General features: G+C 46.9%; 2 protein-coding genes across 3 annotated transcripts in view; one reads left to right on the top strand and one right to left on the bottom strand.

Annotated features, from left to right (window-relative positions):
• Positions 1-27,786, top strand: part of CYB561D2 (cytochrome b561 family member D2) — a 260,718-nt gene that overhangs the window by 75,216 nt on the left and 157,716 nt on the right. The window lies entirely within an intron of this gene.
• On the bottom strand, positions 300-23,997 carry GRM2 (glutamate metabotropic receptor 2). Of its 2 annotated transcripts, XM_077277003.1 has the most exons (6): positions 22,543-23,997; positions 13,622-14,206; positions 4,150-4,987; positions 2,772-3,835; positions 1,779-1,947; positions 300-958 (listed from the first exon to the last, which is right to left on the bottom strand). In XM_077277003.1, the coding sequence occupies exons 2-6, from the start codon at positions 14,114-14,116 to the stop codon at positions 885-887; spliced, it is 2,640 nt and encodes an 879-aa protein (XP_077133118.1). In that variant the 5' UTR covers positions 14,117-14,206; positions 22,543-23,997; the 3' UTR covers positions 300-884. The 2 variants fall into 2 exon arrangements, with proteins under 2 accessions (XP_077133118.1, XP_077133119.1); XM_077277004.1 differs by lacking the exon at positions 13,622-14,206 and having other exon boundaries at positions 316-958; positions 22,543-23,963.

A 27,786-nucleotide genomic window follows, 5' to 3' on the forward strand; every position in this document is an offset into this window, starting at 1 on the left:
AGTGCAGCTCTGGGGTATAATACAGGAGATAACTCAGGATCAGTAATGTATGTACACAGTGACTGCACCAGCAGAATAGTGAGTGCAGCTCTGGGGTATAATACAGGAGGTAACTCAGGATCAATAATGTAATGTATGTATACAGTGACTGCACCAGCAGAATAGTGAGTGCAGCTCTGGAGTATAATACAGGAGGTAACTCAGGATCAGTAATGTATGTACACAGTGACTGCACCAGCAGAATAGTGAGTGCAGCTCTGGGGTATAATACAGAGTATGTAAAGTCTACACAGCGGGTTCCTCACTGAATTGGGAGTTTGTCGATGGCGTTTTATTTACATAATTCTGATCTCACATCCGGTTTATGGAGGTTTTGTTCTTGCGTTTTAGTTCTGATCTTGCTGATTTAGTGCAAATAAGATAAGGGGGAAATACATTGTCTGATTATCACATATGTCACATGTCTGATCGCCCCCTGCATGAGGCGTCACCATGGGACCCCCAAGCTTGTATTGGTCCACTGTCCCAGCATTGGGGGGTGATTTACTGGTTGCGTCAGGCGGTGGCCATATCTGGATCACACTCCTACAGGCGCGGAGTCTTCTCTGCCACCGGTTGTCCTGCACATACTTCTGGAAGGAGTTGGACACTTTCTTGTGGCCTCATCTTCCTCGTCTGAGGCCTTCATCCTCAGGGTGGCCCCATGTTTCCTGTTTCCGTGTCATTTTAGGGCCAACAACAACACTATAAGAAGATATAAGGAAGGTTTTGGTGTCGGAGTTGAGTCCTTCCTGATGACCGGTCGGTCTCCAGACATCTGCAGGTCCAGATCAGGCCTGACCTTCTATGATGTCATAATGACATCATCAGCCCCGGGACTTGGATCAGAGAGACGAGGTCGTGGAGTCCACCACTTCTCGGCCGTTGCACACGGTGGGCACGTACTGTGTGGTGGAACCTGTAAATACAATGCAGTTATTCCCCGGACCCCCAGCAGCTTTATGGGGGCAGACTAGTGTTGCTTTAGCTTTTCTATGGGTGGGTATAGATGTGCCGGGTGATTATTGGGGCTGATAACTTTGGTTTTCTTCTTTAGTATTGTAGGGGGGAGCATTAATGAGCGGTTTGTTAAGTCCCTCGTTAGAGAGGATGCGCCGGCTCTGCAGGTTAATGGATCGCCAGCGGCTTTTGGAGGGACGTGAAGTTAAATCAACCCATTAAAAGACCCCCTGGGGCATTGTGGGCAGGAGGGGCAGAGAGCAAATGACAATGGAGAAGGGGCTTGTGGTCCTCTCGCTGCATTTCTCCACATCTGAGCCGCCGTTAATGGCAGCAGCATATGAGAACTTCTCTATAGTGATTACATTTTTACTCTTAGCCTGAATAATGAAGATGCGTCTCCTGGTAAGAGCTAATGCAGCCTATTCACAAGGCTTGGGGTTAATCGGGGGGCTCGCCGCTCTTCCTGCACAATTGTTGTGTTTCCATTCTCAAGTGATTCGTTAAAACAAGATCAAGCAAACCTGTGTCCCCAACTGTCCTCTAACTACAAATCCCAGCATGCTCCGCATCACTATTGGCCCCTCAAATATATGGTAGTAGAGTAATATTTAATTCTACCATGCCTATGAAAAGCTGGGGACCGCCATGGGCACGGCCATGGCTGCCTTTCCTGACATTTTGTGGAGGAAATCTAACAAGTAAGCTGATGGAGTGGAGGGGCTGATATATTCATCAGGACATTTACTGTTATAACCCTGAAACCCCCTCATACTTACCATGTGACCCTCCTGCCTCTGTGGCACTGAAGCGGTTGGTGGCACTGCGGTGGCTGGTGACATTTTTCTGTGGCTGGAACATAATAACATGGAGCTTTGGAGTAAAGAGACATCCCAGAACGACAGAGCCGCTGAGACTGACCGACACACACAGGGTGGTCGTCTGGACCTGAAATGACGGAGAGATAGTCAGGAGGCTGATCGTAAAAGGAATATAACTCTCATCATCTCCACAGTATGATATAGGAAGGTAAAGCAAAAAGAACATTCCCAACACCCAGGACAGAAGCCATAGACTGCTATGCAATGTAGCGTTACATTGTATCTGTACCAGGCTGCAAGGCAGCGGAGATGTTATGGGGGTATCACCTCCTAGTGATGAAGACCCCTGGATACTAAATGTCCCAATTAACCCCCCACACACACAAGAGAGGGCATGCTATAGCTGAACTAGAATGGATCCTTCTGATCATACAAGAAGGATCCGGCGGTTCAGGACCTTTGTTTTGACTGATCCTTCTAAGTCACTCAGCCTAGGGGGCTGCACTAATCTGCACCTACTCTCATCTGACCCCTAAATGGGAGCTTTGAGAGGTAATTGGGAACGTGTTGGCTTGTTTCAGTCTTACACCATGATCTGTAGAGGAATTAGCGGCAAAGAGTTACCCGGAGGTGAAAGATTCTCCATGAAAGGAGGATGAAGGAGAAAGACAGAAGGACAAGCCATGAGAAAGATGGTGGACGAGTTGGGGGCTATTTTGTGGGGAAAGGCATTATGAAGTGCTACCCCATTAGTATTTGCTTCGGTGTCTCGTGATTACATTTTTCACTGATCTACACACTGGGAGTAATGCTACACAGGGTGCAGACTGTACCTAGTGTCTGCAGGAGTCCATAAAGCGCTCTATAAAGGGGACCCCAGTACCCACCATTTATGATCTAGATTATCCCATGTCCCACATGGTGCCCCTGAGTGCACAGCCGGGTTCTCACCCTGTAATCACTGGAGGTGACGTAGAAGATGGGCAGGAAGGCCAGCCAGATGATGCAGGTCGTGTACATGGTGAAGCCAATGAATTTGGCTTCGTTGAAGTTCTCGGGACATTTCCTGGTCTTGAATGCATACAGGGTGCAGAGCAGAACCAGGAGGACATTATACGAGAGCGACACCAGCATGCTGCCGTCCCCACTATTACACTTCAGCGTCACCACGTAGCGTTTATCTGGGGCCGTGTCCTTTCGAGTCCCAGCTGGCTCCAGAAGCAGCCACACCAACACCACAAGAAGCTGGCAGGAGATGAGAGCCAGGCAGATGCCAACCTGGGAGGCCGGGCTTATAAAGCGAGGTCTCTGGACACCATCGCGGGCACCATTGAAGATACGGGCGATACGATTGGTCTTGGTTAAGAGCGCTGAGTAACAAATGGCAAAAGACGTGCCAAGTCCAAGGCGTCGAAGGGTGCAGACCCCAGTGGACGGCTTGGCAATGAACATGAAGGTCATTGCATAGCAGAGCAGTACTCCGATCAGCAGGATGTAGCAGAGCTCACGCCCCGAGGCCTTCACAATGGGCGTATTGTTGTTCTGGACAAACACCCAAATGACAAACATGGTGGAAAGAATCCCCAGGCAGGATAGGCAGACAGGACCCAGAGCCCAGATGTCACTCCAGCGGATGTACTCCTGAGGAAGCTCGAAGCAGTCCTTGAGGTCCACATTGGGCCAGTAGCCCAGGCCACAGTCTTTACAGGTGAACTCATCCAGCAGGTACTCGTGTGGCTGGCAGGGGATGCAGATCCAGCAGCACACGTCTCCAGGCTGCATGCTCTTCACCTCGTTCTTCTTACAAGGGTCACTGCACTGAGACACCGGCACCGAGCTGCGCGCCCAAGGGATCCGACTGGTATTGAGTGTCAGCTCCTCGGCCCAGTAGCCTACTTTAAGGTAGCGGTAGTGTCCATTCGTTTTTTGGAAGTTGAAGATGTTGTAACGACCAATTCCATCTCCAAACTTGTCAAATCTCACGATGCTTTGTGTGTCCAGGGGAGGGAATGGGGCTGGAGACAAAAAGGAGAATTATTGTAAACTTACTGAGTGTGATCTATGGAGACACAACATGTGGGTGACGAGATTCCTAATCCTCAGCCAGAATCCATACTCTCCACTAGAAATAGTGGAACGTGCTTAACTAGCGCTCATATAACTGAAGAATGGGCCACCCCACCCATTAATTCTCCAGGTGGGAGAGGTGTTGAGGGCCACAGCCTGATGGTAAGTTCAGGTCCCACATTTTGGATATTTATGATGTAGCTCAAACCTCAAAGTTTACGACCAATGGACTAAACCGTTCCCCTAAGTAGAATCTACTCACCATCGAATTTCACGTTGAGGATGTAGTCTCGGTAGAAGCGACGTCCGTTGAGTGGGTTCATGGCGGGGCACAGGCTGCTGACATTGGGGCACAGGGTCTGGTACATGTTGTGCAGAGCGTGAGCCATGGCGTAGACCGCGTTCACCACAAACATGATCTTGGATTCTTGCTCAAACTTGACATCTTGTAGGGAGTGCCTGGCACAGTCCGAAGAATTGAGCCGACAGTGAAACTTGTTCTCCCAGAATTCCCTGAAGAACGGATTCCGAGTGTTATTGAAGGGATGTAAAGACTGGAAATATCTGGAGAACTGGAAGAGTGGATAAGATGCCAGCTCAATGGTAATGGCTCCTTCAGCCACCTCCTCGCTACCAAACACCACACTCTCCAGGGCTCCCCAACCATCGCTCGCCACCCACATAAAGGACGCATTCAGCTGCTGGGCAGCCGCCAGAAGTTCCCGGGCGTCCTCAATCTTGGTGAAGAGCACGACCACCCGGGCAGTAGGCTTCTGTTGGAGGGCTCGGATCACACTGTCAAAAGTTTTCTTGTTCATGGAGCGTCCAACCTTTTCGGAGGTAGCGATACAAATGTTTCGAGCTCTGGCCTCCTGCTCAAAGGCTTCAATGCCTGTTTCTCCATAATCCCCTTCAGAGGCCACAGTGGACACGTAGGTCCAGTTGAAGAAACGAAGGATCTCTGCCATGGCCTTGGCTTGGTAGAAGTCAGGAGGCACGGTGCGGGCAAAGAAGTCATAGCGGGTCTTATCACTGAGCTTGGCACTCGTAGAGGCGTAACTGATCTGTGCGATCTGGAAGAGCCTCAGAAGGTTGGCAACCTGGAGGAAACGGAGAAGATATGAGGTACGGGTACAAAATGGCTCAGGGGGTCATGGGGGATGGTGGTGTAAATCCTGCAGCCTATCTCATCGTGCCTCACTATGTGACAAGGAACTTTACCAAAATGAAGCCGTCCCAAGAGCCAGGTGCGGCTTTACAGGCGAGTCCTCTCAGTGTTGGTCACGGACTATGTGGACCGCCACCATCATGGCAGTCCGTCCTCTATGGCACAGTCCACACAAGCTGAAATATCACAGTCATTACACATATGAAGCCCCTCAGTCTGTACTTTCCCGAGATCCACGATCACATTACTGACTGCGAGGAGGGAATTCTCCGGAAACTGCATTTCTGTTCATTTCAGTTTAGATTATCTTTTCTATAGTCGAATTACAATATAAGAAAAATAAATCCACAAAGATCAATCTGTGGTGCGGACCACCCACTGCCCCCTTCACCCACTGCCCCTCCGATCATGTGTCCTCAGATGTGCTGTCCATGTAATGGAAGGACGAGCCGGATCCCAGGAAAGAGATTTTGTATACAGAATATACTTTGGCCTCGGCAGCACAACTATAAGGGGAGACATGGAGGCAGCACTATCTGTATCTATAACATACAAGGGGAGACATGGAGGCAGCACTATCTGTATCTACATCATATACAAGGGGAGACATGAAGGCAGCACTATCTGTATCTACAACATATACAAGGGGAGACATGGAGGCAGCACTATCTGTATCTACAACATATACAAGGAGAGACATGGAGGCAGCACTATCTGTATCTACAACATATACAAGGAGAGACATGGAGGCAGTACTATCTGTATCTACAACATATACAAGGAGAGACATGGAGGCAGCACTATCTGTATCTACATCATATACAAGGGGAGACATGAAGGCAGTACTATCTGTATCTACAACATATACAAGGGGAGACATGGAGGCAGCACTATTTGTATCTACAACACATACAAGGAGAGACATGAAGGCAGCACTATCTGTATCTACAACACATACAAGGGGAGACATGGAGGCAGCACTATCTGTATCTACATCATATACAAGGAGAGACATGGAGGCAGCACTATCTGTATCTACAACATATACAAGGAGAGACATGGAGGCAGCACTATCTGTATCTACAACATATACAAGGGGAGACATGGAGGCAGCACTATCTGTATCTACAACATATACAAGGAGAGACATGGAGGCAGCACTATCTGTATCTACAACATATACAAGGAGAGACATGGAGGCAGTACTATCTGTATCTACAACATATACAAGGAGAGACATGGAGGCAGTACTACCTGTATCTACAACATATACAAGGAGAGACATGGAGGCAGTACTACCTGTATCTACATTATATACAAGGAGAGACATGGAGGCAGCACTATCTGTATCTACAACATATACAAGGGGAGACATGGACGCAGTACTATCTGTATCTACAACATATACAAGGAGAGACATGGAGGCAGCACTATCTGTATCTACAACATATACAAGGGGAGACATGGAGGCAGCACTATCTGTATCTACAACATATACAAGGAGAGACATGGAGGCAGCACTATCTGTATCTACAACATATACAAGGAGAGACATGGAGGCAGTACTATCTGTATCTACAACATATACAAGGAGAGACATGGAGGCAGTACTACCTGTATCTACAACATATACAAGGAGAGACATGGAGGCAGTACTACCTGTATCTACAACATATACAAGGAGAGACATGGAGGCAGTACTATCTGTATCTACAACATATACAAGGAGAGACATGGAGGCAGCACTATCTGTATCTACAACATATACAAGGAGTGACATGGAGGCAGTACTATCTGTATCTACATTATATACAAGGAGAGACATGGAGGCAGCACTATCTGTATCTACAACATATACAAGGAGAGACATGGAGGCAGCACTATCTGTATCTACAACATATACAAGGAGTGACATGGAGGCAGTATTATCTGTATCTACAACATATACAGGGGAGACATGGAGGCAGTACTATCTGTATCTACAACATATACAAGGAGTGACATGGAGGCAGTACTATCTGTATCTACATTATATACAAGGAGAGACATGGAGGCAGTACTATCTGTATCTACAACATATACAAGGAGAGACATGGAGGCAGTACTATCTGTATCTACAACATATACAAGGAGTGACATGGAGGCAGTACTATCTGTATCTACATTATATACAAGGAGAGACATGGAGGCAGTACTATCTGTATCTACAACATATACAAGGAGAGACATGGAGGCAGTACTATCTGTATCTACAACATATACAAGGAGAGACATGGAGGCAGTACTATCTGTATCTACAATATATACAAGGAGAGACATGGAGGCAGTACTATCTGTATCTACAACATATACAAGGAGAGACATGGAGGCAGTATTATCTGTATCTACAACATATATAAGGAGAGACATGGAGGCAGTACTATCTGTATCTACAACATATACAAGGAGAGACATGGAGGCAGTACTATCTGTATCTACAACATATACAAGGGGAGACATGGAGGCAGTACTATCTGTATCTACAACATATACAAGGAGAGACATGGAGGCAGTATTATCTGTATCTACAACATATACAAGGAGAGACATGGAGGCAGTACTATCTGTATCTACAACATATACAGGGGAGACATGGAGGCAGTACTATCTGTATCTACAACATATACAAGGAGAGACACGGAGGCAGCACTATCTGTATCTATAATATATACAAGGAGAGACATGGAGGCAGTACTATCTGTATCTACATCATATACAAGGAGAGACATGGAGGCAGCACTATGTATCTACAACATATACAGGGGAGACATGGAGGCAGTATTATCTGTACCTACAACATATACAAGGAGAGACATGGAGGCAGTACTACCTGTATCTACATCATATGCAAGGAGAGACATGGAGGCAGTACTACCTGTATGTACAACATATACAAGGAGAGACATGGAGGCAGTACTACCTGTATCTACATCATATGCAAGGAGAGACATGGAGGCAGTACTACCTGTATCTACATCATATACAAGGAGAGACATGGCGGCAGTACAACCTGTATCTACAACATATACAAGGGGAGACATGGAGGCAGTACTATCTGTATCTACATCATATACAAGGAGAGACATGGAGGCAGTACTACCTGTATGTACAACATATACAAGGAGAGACATGGAGGCAGTACTATCTGCATCATATACAAGGAGAGACATTGAGGCAGTACTATCTGTATCTGCAACATATATAAGGAGAAACAAGGAGGCAGTACTATCTATATCTGCAAAATAAATAAGGAGAAACAAGGAGGCAATACTATCTGTAGGCACACAATTCCCAGGGAGAGACGGGGAGGCAGTACTATCTGTAGGCACACGATTCCCAGGGAGAGACGGGGAGGCAGTACTATCTGTATATATCATATACAAGGGGAGACATGGAGGCAGTACTATCTGTATATACAACATATACAAGGAGATACAAGGAATCAGTACTATCTATATCTGCAAAATAAATAAGGAGAAACAAGGAGGCAATACTATCTGTAGGCACACAATTCCCAGGGAGAGAAAGGGAGGCAGTACTGTCTGTAAGCACATGATTCCCAGGGAGAGACGGGGAGGCAGTACTATCTGTAGACACAAAATTTGCAGGGAGAGATGGAGAGGCAGCACAATTTCTAGGCACATGATTCCCAGGGAGAGACGGGGAGGCAGTACTATCTGTAGGCGCACAATTTCCAGGGAGAGACAGGGAGGCAGTACTATCTGTAGGTGCATGATTCCCAGAGAGAGACAGGGAGGCAGTACTATCTGTACGTGCATGATTACCAGGGAGAGATGGGGAGGCAGTACTATCTGTAGGCACACGATTCCCAGGGAGAGATGGAAGGCAGTACTATCTGTAGGCACACGATTCCCAGGGAGAGACGGGGAGGCAGAACTATCTGTAGGTGCATGATTCCCAGGGAGAGACGGGAAGGCAGTACTATCTGTAGGCACACGATTCCCAGGGTGAGATGGGAAGGTAGTACCATCTGTAGGTGCATGAATCCCAGGGTGAGATGGGGAGGCAGTACTATCTGTAGGTACACGATTCCCAGGGTGAGATGGGGAGGCAGTACTATCTGTAGGCACACGATTCCCAGGGAGAGACGGGGAGGCAGTACTATCTGTAAATACATGATTCCCAGGGTGAGATGGGGAGGCAGTACTATCTGTAGGCACACGATTCCAAGGGAGAGACGGTACTCTCTGTAGGCACACCGTTCCGAGGGAGAGACGGGGAGGCAGTACTATCTGTAGGCACACGATTCCCAGGGAGAGACGGGGAGGCAGTACTATCTGTAGACACACAATTTGCAGGGAGAGATGGAGAGGCAGCACAATTTCTAGGCACATGATTCCCAGGGAGAGACGGGGAGGCAGTACTATCTGTAGGCGCACAATTTCCAGGGAGAGACAGGGAGGCAGTACTATCTGTAGGTGCATGATTCCCAGAGAGAGACAGGGAGGCAGTACTATCTGTACGTACATGATTACCAGGGAGAGATGGGGAGGCAGTACTATCTGTAGGCACACGATTCCCAGGGAGAGACGGAAGGCAGTACTATCTGTAGGCACACGATTCCCAGGGAGAGACGGGGAGGCAGAACTATCTGTAGGTGCATGATTCCCAGGGAGAGACGGGAAGGCAGTACTATCTGTAGGCACACGATTCCCAGGGAGAGATGGGAAGGTAGTACCATCTGTAGGTGCATGATTCCCAGGGAGAGACAGGGAGGCAGTACTATCTGTAGGTGCATGATTCCCAGGGAGAGATGGGGAGGCAGTACTATCTGTAGGCACACAATTCCCAGGGAGAGACGGGAAGGCAGTACTATCTGTAGGCACACGATTCCCAGGGAGAGACGGGGAGGCAGTACTATCTGTAGGCACACGATTCCCAGGGAGAGACGAGGAGGCAGTATTATCTGTAGGCACACAATTCCCAGGGAGAGATGGGGAGGCAGTACTATCTGTAGGCACACGATTCCCAGGGAGAGATGGGGAGGCAGTACTATCTGTATCTGCATCATATATAAGGAGAGACATTGAGGCAGTTCTATCTGTATCTGCAACATATATAAGGAGAAACAAGGAGGCAATACTATCTGTAGGCACACAATTCCCAGGGAGAGACGGGGAGGCAGTACTATCTGTAGGCACACGATTCCCAGGGAGAGACGGGGAGGCAGTACTATCTGTATCTACATCATATACAAGGGGAGACATGGAGGCAGTACTATCTGTATATACAACATATACAAGGAGAGACAAGGAGTCAGTACTATCTATATCTGCAAAATAAATAAGGAGAAACAAGGAGGCAATACTATCTGTAGGCACACAATTCCCAGGGAGAGACAGGGAGGCAGTACTATCTGTAGGCATACAATTTGCAGGGAGAGACGGGGTGGCAGTGCTATCTGTAGGCACACAATTCCCAGGGAGAGACGGGGAGGCAGTACTATCTGTAGGCACACGATTCCCAGGGAGAGACGGGGAGGCAGTATTATCTGTAGGCTCATGATTCCCAGGGAGAGACGGGGAGGCAGTGCTATCTATAGGAACACAATTCCCAGGGAGAGACGAGGAGGCAGTACTATCTGTAGGCACACAATTCCCAGGGAGAGACGGAGAGGCAGTACTATCTGCAGGCACACAATTCCCAGGGAGAGACGGGGAGGCAGTACTCTCTGTAGGTGCATGATTCCCAGGGTGAGATGGGGAGGCAGTACTATCTGTAGGCACACGATTCCCAGGGAGAGACGGGAAGGCAGTACTATCTGTAGGCACACGATTCCCAGGGAGAGACGGGAAGGCAGTACTATCTGTAGGCACACCGTTCCCAGGGAGAGACGGGGAGGTAGTACCATCAGTAGGTGCATGAATCCCAGGGTGAGATGGGGAGACAGTACTATCTGTAGGTACACGATTCCCAGGGTGAGATGGGGAGGCAGTACTATCTGTAGGCACACGATTCCCAGGGAGAGACAGAACTCTCTGTAGGCACACCGTTCCCAGGGGGAGACGGGGAGGCAGTACTATCTGTAGGCACACAATTCCCAGGGAGAGACGGGGAGGCAGTACTATCTGTAGGCACACAATTCGCAGGGAGAGACGGGGAGGCAGTACTATCCGTAGGCACACAATTCCCAGGGAGAGACGGGGAGGCAGTACTATCTGTAGGCACACAATTCCCAGGGAGAGACAGGGAGGCAGTACTATCTGTAGGTGCATGATTCCCAGGGAGAGACAGGGAGGCAGTACTATCTGTAGGTGCATGATTCCCAGGGAGAGATGGGGAGGCAGTACTATCTGTAGGCACACAATTCCCAGGGAGAGACCGGAAGGCAGTACTATCTGTAGGCACACGATTCCCAGGGAGAGACGAGGAGGCAGTACTATCTGTAGGCACACGATTCCCAGGGTGAGATGGGGAGGCAGTGCTATCTGTAGGCACACGATTCCCAGGGAGAGACGGGGAGGCAGTACTATCTGTAGGTGCATGATTCCCAGGGAGAGACAGGGAGGCAGTACTATCTGTATCTGCATCATATATAAGGAGAGACATTGAGGCAGTTCTATCTGTATCTGCAACATATATAAGGAGAAACAAGGAGGCAATACTATCTGTAGGCACACAATTCTCAGGGTGATGGGGAGGCAGTGCTATCTGTAGGCACACGATTCCCAGGGTGAGATGGGGAGGCAGTACTATCTGTAGGCACACGATTCCCAGGGAGAGCTGGGGAGGCAGTGCTATCTGTAGGCACACAATTCCCAGGGAGAGACAGGGAGGCAGTACTATCTGTAGGCACACAATTCCCAGGGAGAGACGGGGAGGCAGTATTATCTGTAGGCTCATGATTCCCAGGGAGAGACGGGGAGGCAGTGCTATCTATAGGAACACAATTCCCAGGGAGAGACGAGGAGGCAGTACTATCTGTAGGCACACAATTCCCAGGGAGAGACGGAGAGGCAGTACTATCTGCAGGCACACAATTCCCAGGGAGAGACGGGGAGGCAGTACTCTCTGTAGGTGCATGATTCCCAGGGTGAGATGGGGAGGCAGTACTATCGGTAGGCACACGATTCCCAGGGAGAGACGGGGAGGCAGTACTATCTGTAGGTGCATGAATCCCAGGGTGAGATGGGGAGACAGTACTATCTGTAGGTACACGATTCCCAGGGTGAGACGGGGAGGCAGTACTCTCTGTAGGCACACGATTCCCAGGGAGAGACAGTACTCTCTGTAGGCACACCTTTCCCAGGGAGTGACGGGAAGGCAGTACTCTCTGTAGGTGCATGATTCCCAGGGTGAGATGGGGAGGCAGTACTATCGGTAGGCACACGATTCCCAGGGAGAGACGGGGAGGCAGTACTATCTGTAGGCACACGATTCCCAGGGAGAGACAGTACTATCTGTAGGCACACCATTCCCAGGGAGAGACGGGGAGGTAGTACCATCTGTAGGTGCATGAATCCCAGGGTGAGATGGGGAGACAGTACTATCTGTAGGTACACGATTCCCAGGGTGAGATGGGGAAGCAGTACTATCTGTAGGCACACGATTCCCAGGGAGAGACAGTACTCTCTGTAGGCACACCGTTCCCAGGGAGAGACGGGGAGGCAGTACTATCTGTAGGCACACAATTCGCAGGGAGAGACGGGGAGGCAGTACTATCTGTAGGCACACAATTCGCAGGGAGAGACGGGGAGGCAGTAAAATTTGTAGGCACACGATTCCCAGGGAGAGATGGGGAGGCAGTACTATCTGTAGGCACACAATTCCCAGGGAGAGACAGGGAGGCAGTACTATCTGTAGGTGAATGATTCCCAGGGAGAGACAGGGAGGCAGTACTATCTGTAGGCACACGATTCCCAGGGAGAGATGGAGAGGCAGTACTATCTGTAGGCACACAATTCCCAGGGAGAGACTGGAAGGCAGTACTATCTGTAGGCACACGATTCCCAGGGAGAGACGGGGAGGCAATACTATCTGTAGGCACACGATTCCCAGGGAGAGACGAGGAGGCAGTACTATCTGTAGGCACACGATTCCCAGGGTGAGATGGGGAGGCAGTGCTATCTGGAGGCATACGATTCCCAGGGAGAGATGGGGAGGCAGTACTATCTGTAGGTGCATGATTCCCAGGGAGAGACAGGGAGGCAGTACTATCTGTATCTGCATCATATATAAGGAGAAACAAGGAGGCAATACTATCTGTAGGCACACAATTCTCAGGGAGAGACGGGGAGGCAGTACTATCTGTAGGCACACGATTCCCAGGGTGAGATGGGGAGGCAGTGCTATCTGTAGGCACACGATTCCCAGGGTGAGATGGGGAGGCAGTGCTATCTGTAGGCACACGATTCCCAGGGTGAGATGGGGAGACAGTACTATCTGTAGGCACACCTTTCCCAGGAAGAGATGGGGAGGCAGTACTATCTGTACCTACATTCTTTAGAGGCAGTTTTATGTTGGAGCCTGATCTCTCTTGTGTAGGATGTTCAGTCCACGCATTTACCTGAATGGAGACATCGCTATAGGAGCCTCCGATGACTCCGCTGATCGCTGTGAGCGTCTCCCCATGGATTGCGTAGGATCCGTCTGGGCAGAGGTACTGAGGACCATCTCCTCGAGTCAAGGATCCTCGCACCAACTCCAAGGCTTGCTCCAGAGCATAGGTGTCTTTAGAGCATGTGTCCAGGATGTGGGCTCCCAGTTTAAGTCCTGGAAGTATTTTGGGGTCCCTGTTAATGGCATCTAAAGCAAAAAGCATGGCTTCCAGCCGCTGCAAGCCCCGGTGCTCGTTCATGCGTCCACACTCAGATCCCGGACCCCCTTTTTCATGGACTGGGAAGAGACCCCCTATGACCAGATCCCCTTCAATGCGAATCTCTGGTCTGGGGATTTTGCTGCTTTTCTCAGTGGTAAAGATAGGAAGCAAAAACAGCGTCCAGAAGAGAAAAGCCATGGGCTCAACCAAACGGTCAGATGTGAGAGTCAGATATTGAGACATCACTTCAGGGGCTGCTGGAGGACGGGGCACAGGAGCCGGGGGACTGGGGGAGGCATAGAGAACCCAGGGAAAGACCCCTGAAGCTTTATCCTGAATGGAAAGAGAGCGAGAGAGAAAGTGTGAAAAAGAGAAAGTGACCAGAGGTGAAGGACGCACAAAAAATGGGCCGGCATATAACTGCTCACAACAGGTCTACGGAGGCAGTACTATCTGTGTCTACATCACTTACAGAGAGACAGGGAGGCAGTACTATCTGTGTCTACATCACTTACAGAGAGACAGAGAGGCAGTACTATATGTGTCTACATCACTTACAGAGAGACAGGGAGACAGTACTATCTGTGTCTACATCACTTACAGAGAGACAGGGAGACAGTACTATCTGTGTCTACATCACTTACAGAGAGACAGGGAGGCAGTACTATCTGTGTCTACATCACATCCACAGAGAGAGACAGGGAGGCAGCACTATCTATGTCTACATCACTTACAGAGAGACAGGGAGGCAGTACTATATGTCTACATCACTTACAGAGAGACAGGGAGGCAGTACTATCTGTGTCTACATCACTTACAGAGAGACAGGGAGGCAGTACTATCTGTGTCTACATCACTTACAGAGAGACAGGGAGACAGTACTATCTGTGTCTACATCACTTACAGAGAGACAGGGAGGCAGCACTATCTATGTCTACATCACTTACAGAGAGACAGGGAGGCAGTACTATCTGTCTACATCACTTACAGAGAGACAGGGAGGCAGTACTATCTGTGTCTACATCACTTACAGAGAGACAGGGAGGCAGTACTATCTGTGTCTACATCACATCCATAGAGAGAGACAGGGAGACAGTACTATCTGTGTCTACATCACATCCACAGAGAGAGACAGGGAGGCAGTACTATCTGTGTCTACATCACATCCACAGAGACAGAGAGGCAGTACTATCTGTGTCTACATCACTTACAGAGAGACAGGGAGGCAGTACTATCTGTGTCTACATCACATCCACAGAGACAGGGAGGCAGTACTATCTGTGTCTACATCACTTACAGAGAGACAGGGAGGCAGTACTATGTGTGTCTACATCACATCCACAGAGAGAGACAGGGAGACAGTACTATCTGTGTCTACATCACATCCACAGAGAGAGACAGGGAGGCAGTACTATCTGTGTCTACATCACATCCACAGAGACAGAGAGGCAGTACTATCTGTGTCTACATCACTTACAGAGAGACAGAGAGGCAGTACTATCTGTGTTTACATCACTTACAGAGAGACAGGGAGGCAGTACTATCTGTGTCTACATCACTTACAGAGAGACAGGGAGGCAGTACTATCTGTCTACATCACTTACAGAGAGACAGGGAGGCAGTACTATCTGTGTCTACATCACTTACAGAGAGACAGAGAGGCAGTACTATCTGTCTACATCACTTACTGAGAGACAGGGAGGCAGTACTATCTGTGTTTACATCACTTACAGAGAGACAGGGAGGCAGTACTATCTGTGTCTACATCACTTACAGAGAGACAGGGAGGCAGTACTATCTGTGTCTACATCACTTACAGAGAGACAGGGAGGCAGTACTATCTGTGTCTACATCACTTACAGAGAGACAGGGAGGCAGTACTATCTGTGTCTACATCACTTACAGAGAGACAGGGAGGCAGTACTATCTGTGTCTACATCACATCCACAGAGAGAGACAGGGAGGCAGTACTATCTGTGTCTACATCACTTACAGAGAGACAGAGAGGCAGTACTATCTGTCTACATCACTTACAGAGAGACAGGGAGGCAGTACTATCTGTGTTTACATCACTTACAGAGAGAGACAGGGAGGCAGTACTATCTGTCTACATCACTTACAGAGAGACAGGGAGGCAGTACTATCTGTGTTTACATCACTTACAGAGAGAGACAGGGAGGCAGTACTATCTGTCTACATCACTTACAGAGAGACAGGGAGGCAGTACTATCTGTGTCTACATCACATCCACAGAGACAGGGAGGCAGTACTATCTGTGTCTACATCACTTACAGAGAGACAGGGAGGCAGTACTATCTGTGTCTACATCACTTACAGAGAGACAGGGAGGCAGCACTATCTGTCTACATCACTTACAGAGAGACAGGGAGGCAGTACTATCTGTGTCTACATCACTTACAGAGACAGGGAGGCAGTACTATCTGTCTACATCACTTACAGAGAGACAGGGAGGCAGTATTATCTGTCTACATCACTTACAGAGAGGCAGAGAGTCAGTACTATCTGTCTACATCACTTACAGAGAGACAGGGAGGCAGTACTATCTGTGTTTACATCACTTACAGAGAGACAGGGAGGCAGTACTATCTGTGTCTACATCACTTACAGAGACAGGGAGGCAGTACTATCTGTCTACATCACTTACAGAGAGATCGGGAAGCAGTACTATCTGTGTCTACATCACTTACAGAGAGACGGAGACAGTACTATCTGTACTTATATAATTTAGAGAGAGACAAGGAGGCAGTACTATTTGTGTCTACATTACTTACCGAGAGACAGGGAGGCAGTACTATCTGTGTCTACATCACTTACTATGTTCAATGCAAACAGGAAGCTCCCCCTAGTGGTGGCTGCAGAAAGACTCTTATCATGTATCTCCGTATACAGGGAGCTCCCCCTAGTGGTGGCTGCAGACAGGATCTTATCATGTATCTCTGTATACAGGGAGCTCCCCCTAGTGGTGACTGCAGACAGGATCTTATCATGTATCTCTGTATACAGGGAGCTCCCCCTAGTGGTGGCTGCAGACAGGATCTCATCATGTATCTCTGTATACAGGGAGCTCCCCCTAGTGGTGGCTGCAGTCAGGATCTCATCATGTATCTCTGTATACAGGGAGCTCCCCCTAGTGGTGGCTGCAGACAGGATCTTATCATGTATCTCTGTATACAGGGAGCTCCCCCTAGTGATGACTGCAGACAGGATCTTATACTATATCTCTGTATACAGGGAGCTCCCCCTAGTGGTGACTGCAGACAGGATCTTATCATGTATCTCTGTGAACAGGGAGCTCCCCCTAGTGGTGGCTGCAGACAGGATCTTATCATGTATCTCTGTATACAGGGAGCTCCCCCTAGTGGTGGCTGCAGACAGGATCTTATCATGTATCTCTGTATACAGGGAGCTCCCCCTAGTGGTGGCTGCAGACAGGATCTTGTCATGTATCTCTGTATACAGGGAGCTCCCCCTAGTGGTGGCTGCAGACAGGATCTTATCATGTATCTCTGTATACAGGGAGCTCCCCCTAGTGGTGGCTGCAGACAGGATCTTATCATGTATCTCTGTATACAGGGAGCTCCCCCTAGTGGTGGCTGCAGACAGGATCTTATCATGTATCTCTATATAAAACGAGCTCCCCCTAGTGGTGGCTGCAGACAGGATGTTATCATGTATCTCTGTATACAAGGAGCTCCCCCTAGTGGTGGCTGCAGACAGGATCTTATCATGTATCTCTGTACACAGGGAGCTCCCCCTAGTGGTGGCTGCAGACAGGATCTTATCATGTATCTCTGTATAAAGTGAGCTCCCCCTAGTGGTGGCTGCAGACAGGATCTTATCATGTATCTCTGTATACAGGGAGCTCCCCCTAGTGGTGGCTGCAGACAGGATCTTATCATGTATCTCTGTATACAGGGAGCTCCCCCTAGTGGTGGCTGCAGACAGGATCTTATCGTGTATCTGTATACAGGGAGCTACCCCTAGTGGTGGCTACAGACAGGATCTTATCATGTATCTCTGTATACAGGGAGCTCCCCCTAGTGGTGGCTGCAGACAGGATCTTATCATGTATCTCTATATAAAACGAGCTCCCCCTAGTGGTGGCTGCAGACAGGATCTTATCATGTATCTCTGTATACAGGGAGCTCCCCCTAGTGGTGGCTGCAGACAGGATCTTATCATGTATCTCTGTACACAGGGAGCTCCCCCTAGTGGTGGCTGCAGACAGGATCTTATCATGTATCTCTGTATAAAGTGAGCTCCCCCTAGTGGTGGCTGCAGACAGGATCTTATCATGTATCTCTGTACACAGGGAGCTCCCCCTAGTGGTGGCTGCAGACAGGATCTTATCATGTATCTCTGTATACAGGGAGCTCCCCCTAGTGGTGACTGCAGACAGGATCTTATCATGTATCTCTGTATACAGGGAGCTCCTCCTAGTGGTGACTGCAGACAGGATCTTATCATGTATCTCTGTATACAGGGAGCTCCTCCTAGTGGTGACTGCAGACAGGATCTTATCATGTATCTCTGTATACAGGGAGCTCCCCCTAGTGGTGTCTGCAGACAGGATCTTATCATGTATCTCTGTATACAGGGATCTCCCCCCTAGTGGTGGCTGCAGACAGGATCTTATCATGTATCTCTGTATACAGGGAGCTCCCCCTAGTGGTGGCTGCAGACAGGATCTTATCATGTATCTCTGTATACAGGGAGCTCCCCCTAGTGGTGGCTGCAGACAGGATCTTATCATGTATCTCTGTATACAGGGAGCTCCTCCTAGTGGTGACTGCAGACAGGATCTTATCACGTATCTCTGTATACAGGGAGCTCCCCCTAGTGGTGACTGCAGACAGGATCTTATCATGTATCTCTGTATACAGGGAGCTCCCCCTAGTGGTGGCTGCAGACAGGATCTTATCATGTATCTCTGTATACAGGGAGCTCCCCCTAGTGGTGGCTGCAGACAGGATCTTATCATGTATCTCTGTATACAGGCAGCTCCCCCTAGTGGTGGCTGCAGACAGGATCTTATCATGTATCTCTGTATACAGGGAGCTCCCCCTAGTGGTGGCTATGCATCACATTTGCAGCAGATTATAACAGCCAGGGTGCCTGTACCAAGTACTAAAGATGCTTTTTATGAAGGGGTTGAATAGTCCTGAGGTTGCAGTAGTCAGTAAATGTGACATATTGAGCGGAGTTGTTATGTGATTTGTGTTCAGCGATTTACTTTTTCTTGTGTTGTTGATTCTAAAGAGCAGAATGTTTGTAAATCTTTCTAATAAACTGATTTTGCAATGTCTGGGGGCAGATACGTGTAATTCCTACTGACTGTATACACTTTGTACATCTGTCTTTCACTCCTTGTCTCCCATCGCCTCACCGGTGCAATGAAAGGGACGCGGCTCCTGCTGCCTCTTACAATATTATCATGTAGGTGTATGAAGTGGGAGAGTTGTTCCCCTCTCTGCAGCCGTGGACCACCGCCTGCACCTGGCCCCTCATATGGAAACCTTCAGTGCATAGATCTAATATCTATGGTGGGCCGCAGTCCTTCCTGAGGGGGCTGCCGCTACCATGGAGGATTCCGGCTCCCCTGTGGTCAGGCAGTTTGCAGCCCCCAATCCTGAGAACATGGCAACATTCCGGCTGATTGACTTTTTGGCGACTCATCAGTCGGTTCCGGATTCTGGGCTCATTGGGTTTGATGATGATGAGTGATTGACAGGTGGTACAATCTGCCGTCTACAGTGACTGCATGGCCTGACCCTATGGCCGCTCCATCTCATTTGTGATTGTATCACTGCAGCATTACAATGTCACCGATGCAACAAAGTATCACACAGATGAGGACCCCATCACCTGACCTGGGGGGCACTCTGGCCACTGAGCCGGCTGCTGATGTGCAGATCCTATGCATCTCCACCAACATAAATCATAGATCCACGAGCTCAGCGCTCAGATCATTGTCTGGAGTGGGGGGCTGAAATCACAGAGTAGCCATGGAAACCAGATCCTGGGAGCTGCATGCAGGGAGGGGGCATCTTCTGTAATCTAGACAAGGAGCAGGGGTGGGAAAAGATTCCAGCGCCTCTAACAACATAAGACACCTGTGAGTCCTAACCCACTGAGGCTGAACTGCCGGGGCACTACAAGTGCAAGCATGCCAAAACAGCCAGACTGCAATGCAGTGTGGCATGCAATGGTTCATGTGTGGGGGGTTCTCATCCCTCCAGGTGGTGGAGTTTCTGGACATCGCCTCCTCCCTCTCCCCTCATCTTTACACTGGAGACATTTATCCCATAACTTAGACAAGAAAAGTCTCCGAGACTCCAGAAGTGAAAGGTGGAAGCTGCAACTAGTGAGAGAAGGAGCAGCGCCCACATCCCATAATATACAGCGGAGAGCAGGAGCCCCTCATGTCCAGACCATGGAATTAATGGTGCTATATAAATAATAATAATAATAATAATAATAACTGTGGGAACCACAAAGAGCTCAATGCATCGAGAAGCAACTTCTACACAAGAGGAAAAATAGAGCAACACAACCAGATGTGCGGAATCCCACAGAGAGCAGGATCCTGTGCCCACACTGATGTATGAGGGCAGCAGATGGCAGCCGGCAGAGTCTGCACCGTGCGCTCCGACATTGTGGGGTGCATGCTCTATGTGCTCAGTATATGGGAAAGGTGCATGCACCCAGAGATCAGTGCATTGTGGGGTACATAAGCCGATCAGAAGATTGTGGGGTACATGCACCCAGAGATCAGTGCATTGTGGGGTACATAAGCCGATCAGAAGATTGTGGGGTACATGCACCCAGTGATCAGTGCATTGTGGGGTACATGCACCCAGAGATCAGTGCATTGTGGGGTACATAAGCCGATCAGAAGATTGTGGGGTACATGCACCCAGAGATCAGTGCATTGTGGGGTACATGCACCCAGAGATCAGTGCATTGTGGGGTACATAAGCCGATCAGAAGATTGTGTGGTACATGCACCCAGTGATCAGTGCATTGTGGGGTACATGCACCCAGTGATCAGTGCATTGTGGGGTACATGCACCCAGTGATCAGTGCATTGTGGGGTACATGCACCCAGCGATCAGTGCATTGTGGGGTACATGCACCCAGCGATCAGTGCATTGTGGGGTACATAATCCGATCAGAAGATTGGGGGGTACATACACCGATCAGAAGATTGTGGGGTACATACACCGATCAGAAGATTGTGGGGTACATACACTGATCAGTAGATTGAGGGGTACATGCACCGAGGGATCAGTAGATTTTGGGGTACAGGGATTATACTTAATAGCTTGTGCTGAGCAAATCTTGTGTGCTCAGTAGATTGTGGTGTGTGCACTGTATTTAAGATTTGGGGGTATATATACACTTATTAGTCGCCTGAGGGATGTATGCACTGTGGTCAGTAGATTTGGGGGTGTATTTGCACTGTGGTTAGTAGATTTGGGGGTGTATTTGCACTGTGGTTAGTAGATTTGGGGGTGTATTTGCACTGTGGTCAGTAGATTTGGGGTGTATTTGCACTGTGGTCAGTAGATTTGGGGGTGTATTTGCACTGTGGTCAGTAGATTTGGGGGTGTATTTGCACTGTGGTCAGTAGATTTGGGGTGTATTTGCACTGTGGTCAGTAGATTTGGGGGTGTATTTGCACTGTGGTCAGTAGATTTGGGGGTGTATTTGCACTGTGGTTAGTAGATTTGGGGGTGTATTTGCACTGTGGTCAGTAGATTTGGGGTGTATTTGCACTGTGGTCAGTAGATTTGGGGTGTATTTGCACTGTGGACAGTAGATTTGGGGTGTATTTGCACTGTGGTCAGTAGATTTGGGGGTGTATTTGCACTGTGGACAGTAGATTTGGGGTGTATTTGCACTGTGGTCAGTAGATTTGGGGTGTATTTGCACTGTGGTCAGTAGATTTGGGGGTGTATTTGCACTGTGGTCAATAGATTTGGGGGTGTATTTGCACTGTGGACAGTAGATTTGGGGTGTATTTGCACTGTGGTCAGTAGATTTGGGGTGTATTTGCACTGTGGTCAGTAGATTTGGGGGTGTATTTGCACTGTGGTCAATAGATTTGGGGGTGTATTTGCACTGTGGTCAGTAGATTTGGGGGTGTATTTGCACTGTGGTCAGTAGATTTGGGGGTGTATTTGCACTGTGGTCAGTAGATTTGGGGGTGTATGTGCTGGGTCTGTAGATTTGGGGTGTGCACACTGTGCTTGGTGCATTTGGGGGTCCATGCTATGTGTTACCTGCACTTCTCCCGAGCTGCTGCTTGTCTGTAATATGACTGCAGTCACAGCGCATACATTACACTTATGTGACCCATTAATCTTTCCTCACCTTACAAGCCCTGTCTATGGCAGCTGCATATGACACTCTGAGGGCACATCTAGACCATGTCATCTCCAGACTGTGCCCGACACCCCAGCACTGTCCTCAAAACTCCCCGACTCTTACTTCACACAAACTTCACATTACTATTCTGCATCTCATGGATCCCGTTCCCCTGCTTCAGCCCAAAACCTGTGATCTCTCTGTAATGTTTCCTTTGTATTTAATAGATTTATGATTGAGATCTGCACCTCCAGATTACCTACCATGCCTCAGTTTACCTGATTTTGCTGTCCAAAGTGATGAACTCCAGCTCCCTTTCCTCAAAGTGGTGATCTTCAGGATCCCTTTGTCTCTGTTTCCGATCTCCTGACTCCTTCTGTCCCTGGTGCTGACCTCCTGGCTTCCTCTGTCCCAGGTGATGATCTCCTGGCTCCCTTTGACCCAGGTGATGATCTCCTGGCCTTAGAGATGATCTCCTGACTCTCTATCTGTGGTGATGATCCCCAGGCTCCTTCTGTCTCTGGTGATGATTTCTTGGCTCCCTTTGTCCCAGGTGATGATTTCCTGTCTCCCTCTGTCCCTGTTGCCGATCTCCTGGCTCCTTCTGTCTCTGGTGATAATCTTTTGGCTCCCTTTGTCCCAGGTGCTGATCTCCTGGCTCCTTCTGGCCTTGGTGAGGATCTCCCAGGTCCCTCTGGCCTGAGAGATTATCTGCTGACTATCTTTGGTGATGATCTCCTTACTCCCTCTGTCCCTGGTGATAATCTCTTGGCTCCCTTTGTCCCAGGTGATGATCTCTTGGTTTCCTCTGTCCCTGTGATGATCTCTTGGCTCCCTCTGTCCCTGGTGATTATCACTTGGCTTCCTCTGTCCCTGTGATGATCTCCTGGCTCCCTCTGTCCCTGGTGATAATCTCTTGGCTCCCTTGGTCCAGGTGATGATCTCTTGGCTTCCTCTGTCCCTGGTGATGATCTCTTGGCTTCCTTCGTCCAGGTGATGATCTCCTGGCTCCCTTTGTCCAGGTGATGATCTCTTGGCTCCCTCTGTCCCTGGTGATGATCTCTTGGCTTCCTCAGTCCCTGTGATGATCTCCTGGCTCCCTCTGTCCCTGATGATAATCTATTGGCTTCCTCTGTCCCTGGTGATGATCTCCTGGCTCCCTCTGTCCCAGGTGATGATCTCTTGGCTTCCTCTGTCCCTGGTGATGATCTCCTGGCTCCCTCTGTCCCAGGTGATGATCTCTTGGCTTCCTCTGTCCCTGGTGATGATCTCCTGGCTCCCTCTGTCCCAGGTGATGATCTCTTGGCTTCCTCTGTCCCTGGTGATGATCTCTTGGCTTCCTCAGTCCCTGTGATGATCTCCTGGCTCCCTCTGTCCCTGGTGATAATCTCTCGGCTTCCTTCGTCCAGGTGATGATCTCCTGGCTCCCTCTGTCCCTGATGATAATCTCTTGGCTCCCTTTGTCCCTGGTGCTGATCTGGCTTCCTCTGTTCCTTATTCTGATCTCCCGTCTTCCTCTGAACTCTCGTCAGCCGATGTTCGCACTGAACAATCTTCTGCTTCGGCTTCTACTTCTGGAAGAGAATGATAATTCAGAGAGGGGGCTCCTCTCTCATTAAGGAATCTGGTCCTGTGGGAAGGGGGCAGCAGTGAGGTTTTCACAGCAAATCATCATGTGGAGATGGGGGACTTTGTTATTGGAAAGTCTGGGAGGAGTGGTCCTGAGCTTCTGTAGTAATCTCGGCACATATAGTGTCACATATACCTGCACCCCGTAATCGTCAGCAACCATCAAATAACAGATAGCTGTGAAATAAAAATTATACAGACAGGAAAGAAACAGATGAATTCTGGAAGAAAAAGGAAAGGATATGACTGTGGTGTATGAAACAATGGGGGTAAATCACTGCAATGTATATAATAAAAGGCGTATATGCCTGTGGTGTATATAGTAAGGTGTAGATATGACTGTAGTGTGTATAGTAAGGTGTAGATATGACTGTAGTGTGTATAGTAAGGTGTAGATATGACTGTAGTGTGTATAGTAAGGTGTAGATATGACTGTAGTGTATATAGTAAGGTGTAGATATGACTGTAGTGTGTATAGTAAGGTGTAGATATGACTGTAGTGTATATAGTAAGGTGTAGATATGACTGTAGTGTGTATAGTAAGGTGTAGATATGACTGTAGTGTGTATAGTAAGGTGTAGATATGACTGTAGTGTGTATATAGTAAGGTGTAGATATGACTGTAGTGTGTATAGTAAGGTGTAGATATGACTGTAGTGTGTATAGTAAGGTGTAGATATGACTGTAGTGTATATAGTAAGGTGTAGATATGACTGCAGTGTGTATAGTAAGGTGTAGATATGACTGTAGTGTATATAGTAAGGTGTAGATATGACTGTAGTATATATAGTAAGGTGTAGATATGACTGTAGTATATATAGTAAGGTGTAGATATGACTGTAGTGTATATAGTAAGGTGTAGATATAACTGTAGTGTATATAGTAAGGTGTAGATATGACTGTAGTGTGTATAGTAAGGTGTAGATATGACTGTAGTGTGTATAGTAAGGTGTAGATATGACTGTAGTGTGTATAGTAAGGTGTAGATATGACTGTAGTGTATATAGTAAGGTGTAGATATAACTGTAGTGTATATAGTAAGGTGTAGATATGACTGTAGTGTATATAGTAATGTGTAGATATGACTGTAGTGTATATAGTAAGGTGTAGATATGACTGTAGTGTATATAGTAAGGTGTAGATATGACTGTAGTGTATATAATAAGGTGTAGATATGACTGTAGTGTATATAGTAAGGTGTAGATATGACTGTGGTGTGTATAGTAAGGTGTAGATATGACTGTAGTGTATATAGTAAGGTGCAGATATGACTGTAGTGTGTATAGTAAGGTGTAGATATAACTGTAGTGTGTATAGTAAGGTGTAGATATGACTGTAGTGTATATAGTAAGGTGTAGATATGACTGTAGTGTGTATAGTAAGGTGTAGATATGACTGTAGTGTATATAGTAAGGTGTAGATATGACTGTAGTGTATATAGTAAGGTGTAGATATAACTGTAGTGTGTATAGTAAGGTGTAGATATGACTGTAGTGTATATAGTAAGGTGTAGATATGACTGTAGTGTGTATAGTAAGGTGTAGATATGACTGTAGTGTGTATAGTAAGGTGTAGATATGACTGTAGTGTATATAGTAAGGTGTAGATATGACTGTAGTGTGTATAGTAAGGTGTAGATATGACTGTAGTGTATATAGTAAGGTGTAGATATGACTGTAGTGTGTATAGTAAGGTGTAGATATGACTGTAGTGTGTATAGTAAGGTGTAGATATGACTGTAGTGTATATAGTAAGGTGTAGATATGACTGTAGTGTGTATAGTAAGGTGTAGATATGACTGTAGTGTGTATAGTAAGGTGTAGATATGACTGTAGTGTATATAGTAAGGTGTAGATATGACTGTGGTGTATAGTAAGGTGTAGATATGACTGTAGTGTATATAGTAAGGTGTAGATATGACTGTAGTGTATATAGTAAGGTGTAGATATGACTGTAGTGTATATAGTAAGGTGTAGATATGACTGTAGTGTATATAGTAAGGTGTAGATATGACTGTAGTGTATATAGTAAGGTGTAGATATGACTGTAGTGTATATAGTAAGGTGTAGATATGACTGTAGTGTGTATAGTAAGGTGTAGATATGACTGTAGTGTATAGTAAGGTGTAGATATGACTGTAGTGTGTATAGTAAGGTGTAGATATGACTGTAGTGTATATAGTAAGGTGTAGATATGACTGTAGTGTATATAGTAAGGTGTAGATATGACTGTAGTGTGTATAGTAAGGTGTAGATATGACTGTAGTGTATATAGTAAGGTGTAGATATGACTGTAGTGTATATAGTAAGGTGTAGATATGACTGTAGTGTATATAGTAAGGTGTAGATATGACTGTAGTGTATATAGTAAGGTGTAGATATGACTGTAGTGTATATAGTAAGGTGTAGATATGACTGTAGTGTATATAGTAAGGTGTAGATATGACTGTAGTGTGTATAGTAAGGTGTAGATATGACTGTAGTGTATATAGTAAGGTGTAGATATGACTGTAGTGTGTATAGTAAGGTGTAGATATGACTGTAGTGTGTATAGTAAGGTGTAGATATGACTGTAGTGTATATAGTAAGGTGTAGATATGACTGTAGTGTATATAGTAAGGTGTAGATATGACTGTAGTGTATATAGTAAGGTGTAGATATGACTGTAGTGTATATAGTAAGGTGTAGATATGACTGTAGTGTGTATAGTAAGGTGTAGATATGACTGTAGTGTATATAGTAAGGTGTAGATATGACTGTAGTGTGTATAGTAAGGTGTAGATATGACTGTAGTGTATATAGTAAGGTGTAGATATGACTGTAGTGTATATAGTAAGGTGTAGATATGACTGTAGTGTGTATAGTAAGGTGTAGATATGACTGTAGTGTATATAGTAAGGTGTAGATATGACTGTAGTGTGTATAGTAAGGTGTAGATATGACTGTAGTGTATATAGTAAGGTGTAGATATGACTGTAGTGTGTATAGTAAGGTGTAGATATGACTGTAGTGTGTATAGTAAGGTGTAGATATGACTGTAGTGTATATAGTAAGGTGTAGATATGACTGTAGTGTATAGTAAGGTGTAGATATAACTGTAGTGTATATAGTAAGGTGTAGATATGACTGTAGTGTATATAGTAAGGTGTAGATATGACTGTAGTGTATAGTAAGGTGTAGATATGACTGTAGTGTATATAGTAAGGTGTAGATATGACTGTAGTGTATAGTAAGGTGTAGATATGACTGTAGTGTATATAGTAAGGTGTAGATATGACTGTAGTGTATATAATAAGGTGTAGATATGACTGTAGTGTATATAGTAAGGTGTAGATATGACTGTAGTGTATATAGTAAGGTGCAGATATGACTGTAGTGTATAGTAAGGTGTAGATATGACTGTAGTGTATATAGTAAGGTGTAGATATGACTGTAGTGTATATAGTAAGGTGTAGATATGACTGTAGTGTGTATAGTAAGGTGTAGATATGACTGTAGTGTATATAGTAAGGTGTAGATATGACTGTAGTGTGTATAGTATGGTGTAGATATGACTGTAGTGTATATAGTAAGGTGTAGATATGACTGTAGTGTATATAGTAAGGTGTAGATATGACTGTAGTGTATACAGTAAGGTGTAGATATGACTGTAGTGTATATAGTAAGGTGTAGATATGACTGTAGTGTGTATAGTAAGGTGTAGATATGACTGTAGTATATATAGTAAGGTGTAGATATGACTGTAGTGTGTATAGTAAGGTGTAGATATGACTGTAGTGTATATAGTAAGGTGTAGATATGACTGTAGTGTATATAGTAAGGTGTAGATATGACTGTAGTGTGTATAGTAAGGTGTAGATATGACTGTAGTGTATATAGTAAGGTGTAGATATG

This window comes from Ranitomeya variabilis, chromosome 8 (assembly GCF_051348905.1).
Source record: "Ranitomeya variabilis isolate aRanVar5 chromosome 8, aRanVar5.hap1, whole genome shotgun sequence".
Lineage (NCBI taxonomy): Eukaryota > Metazoa > Chordata > Amphibia > Anura > Dendrobatidae > Ranitomeya > Ranitomeya variabilis.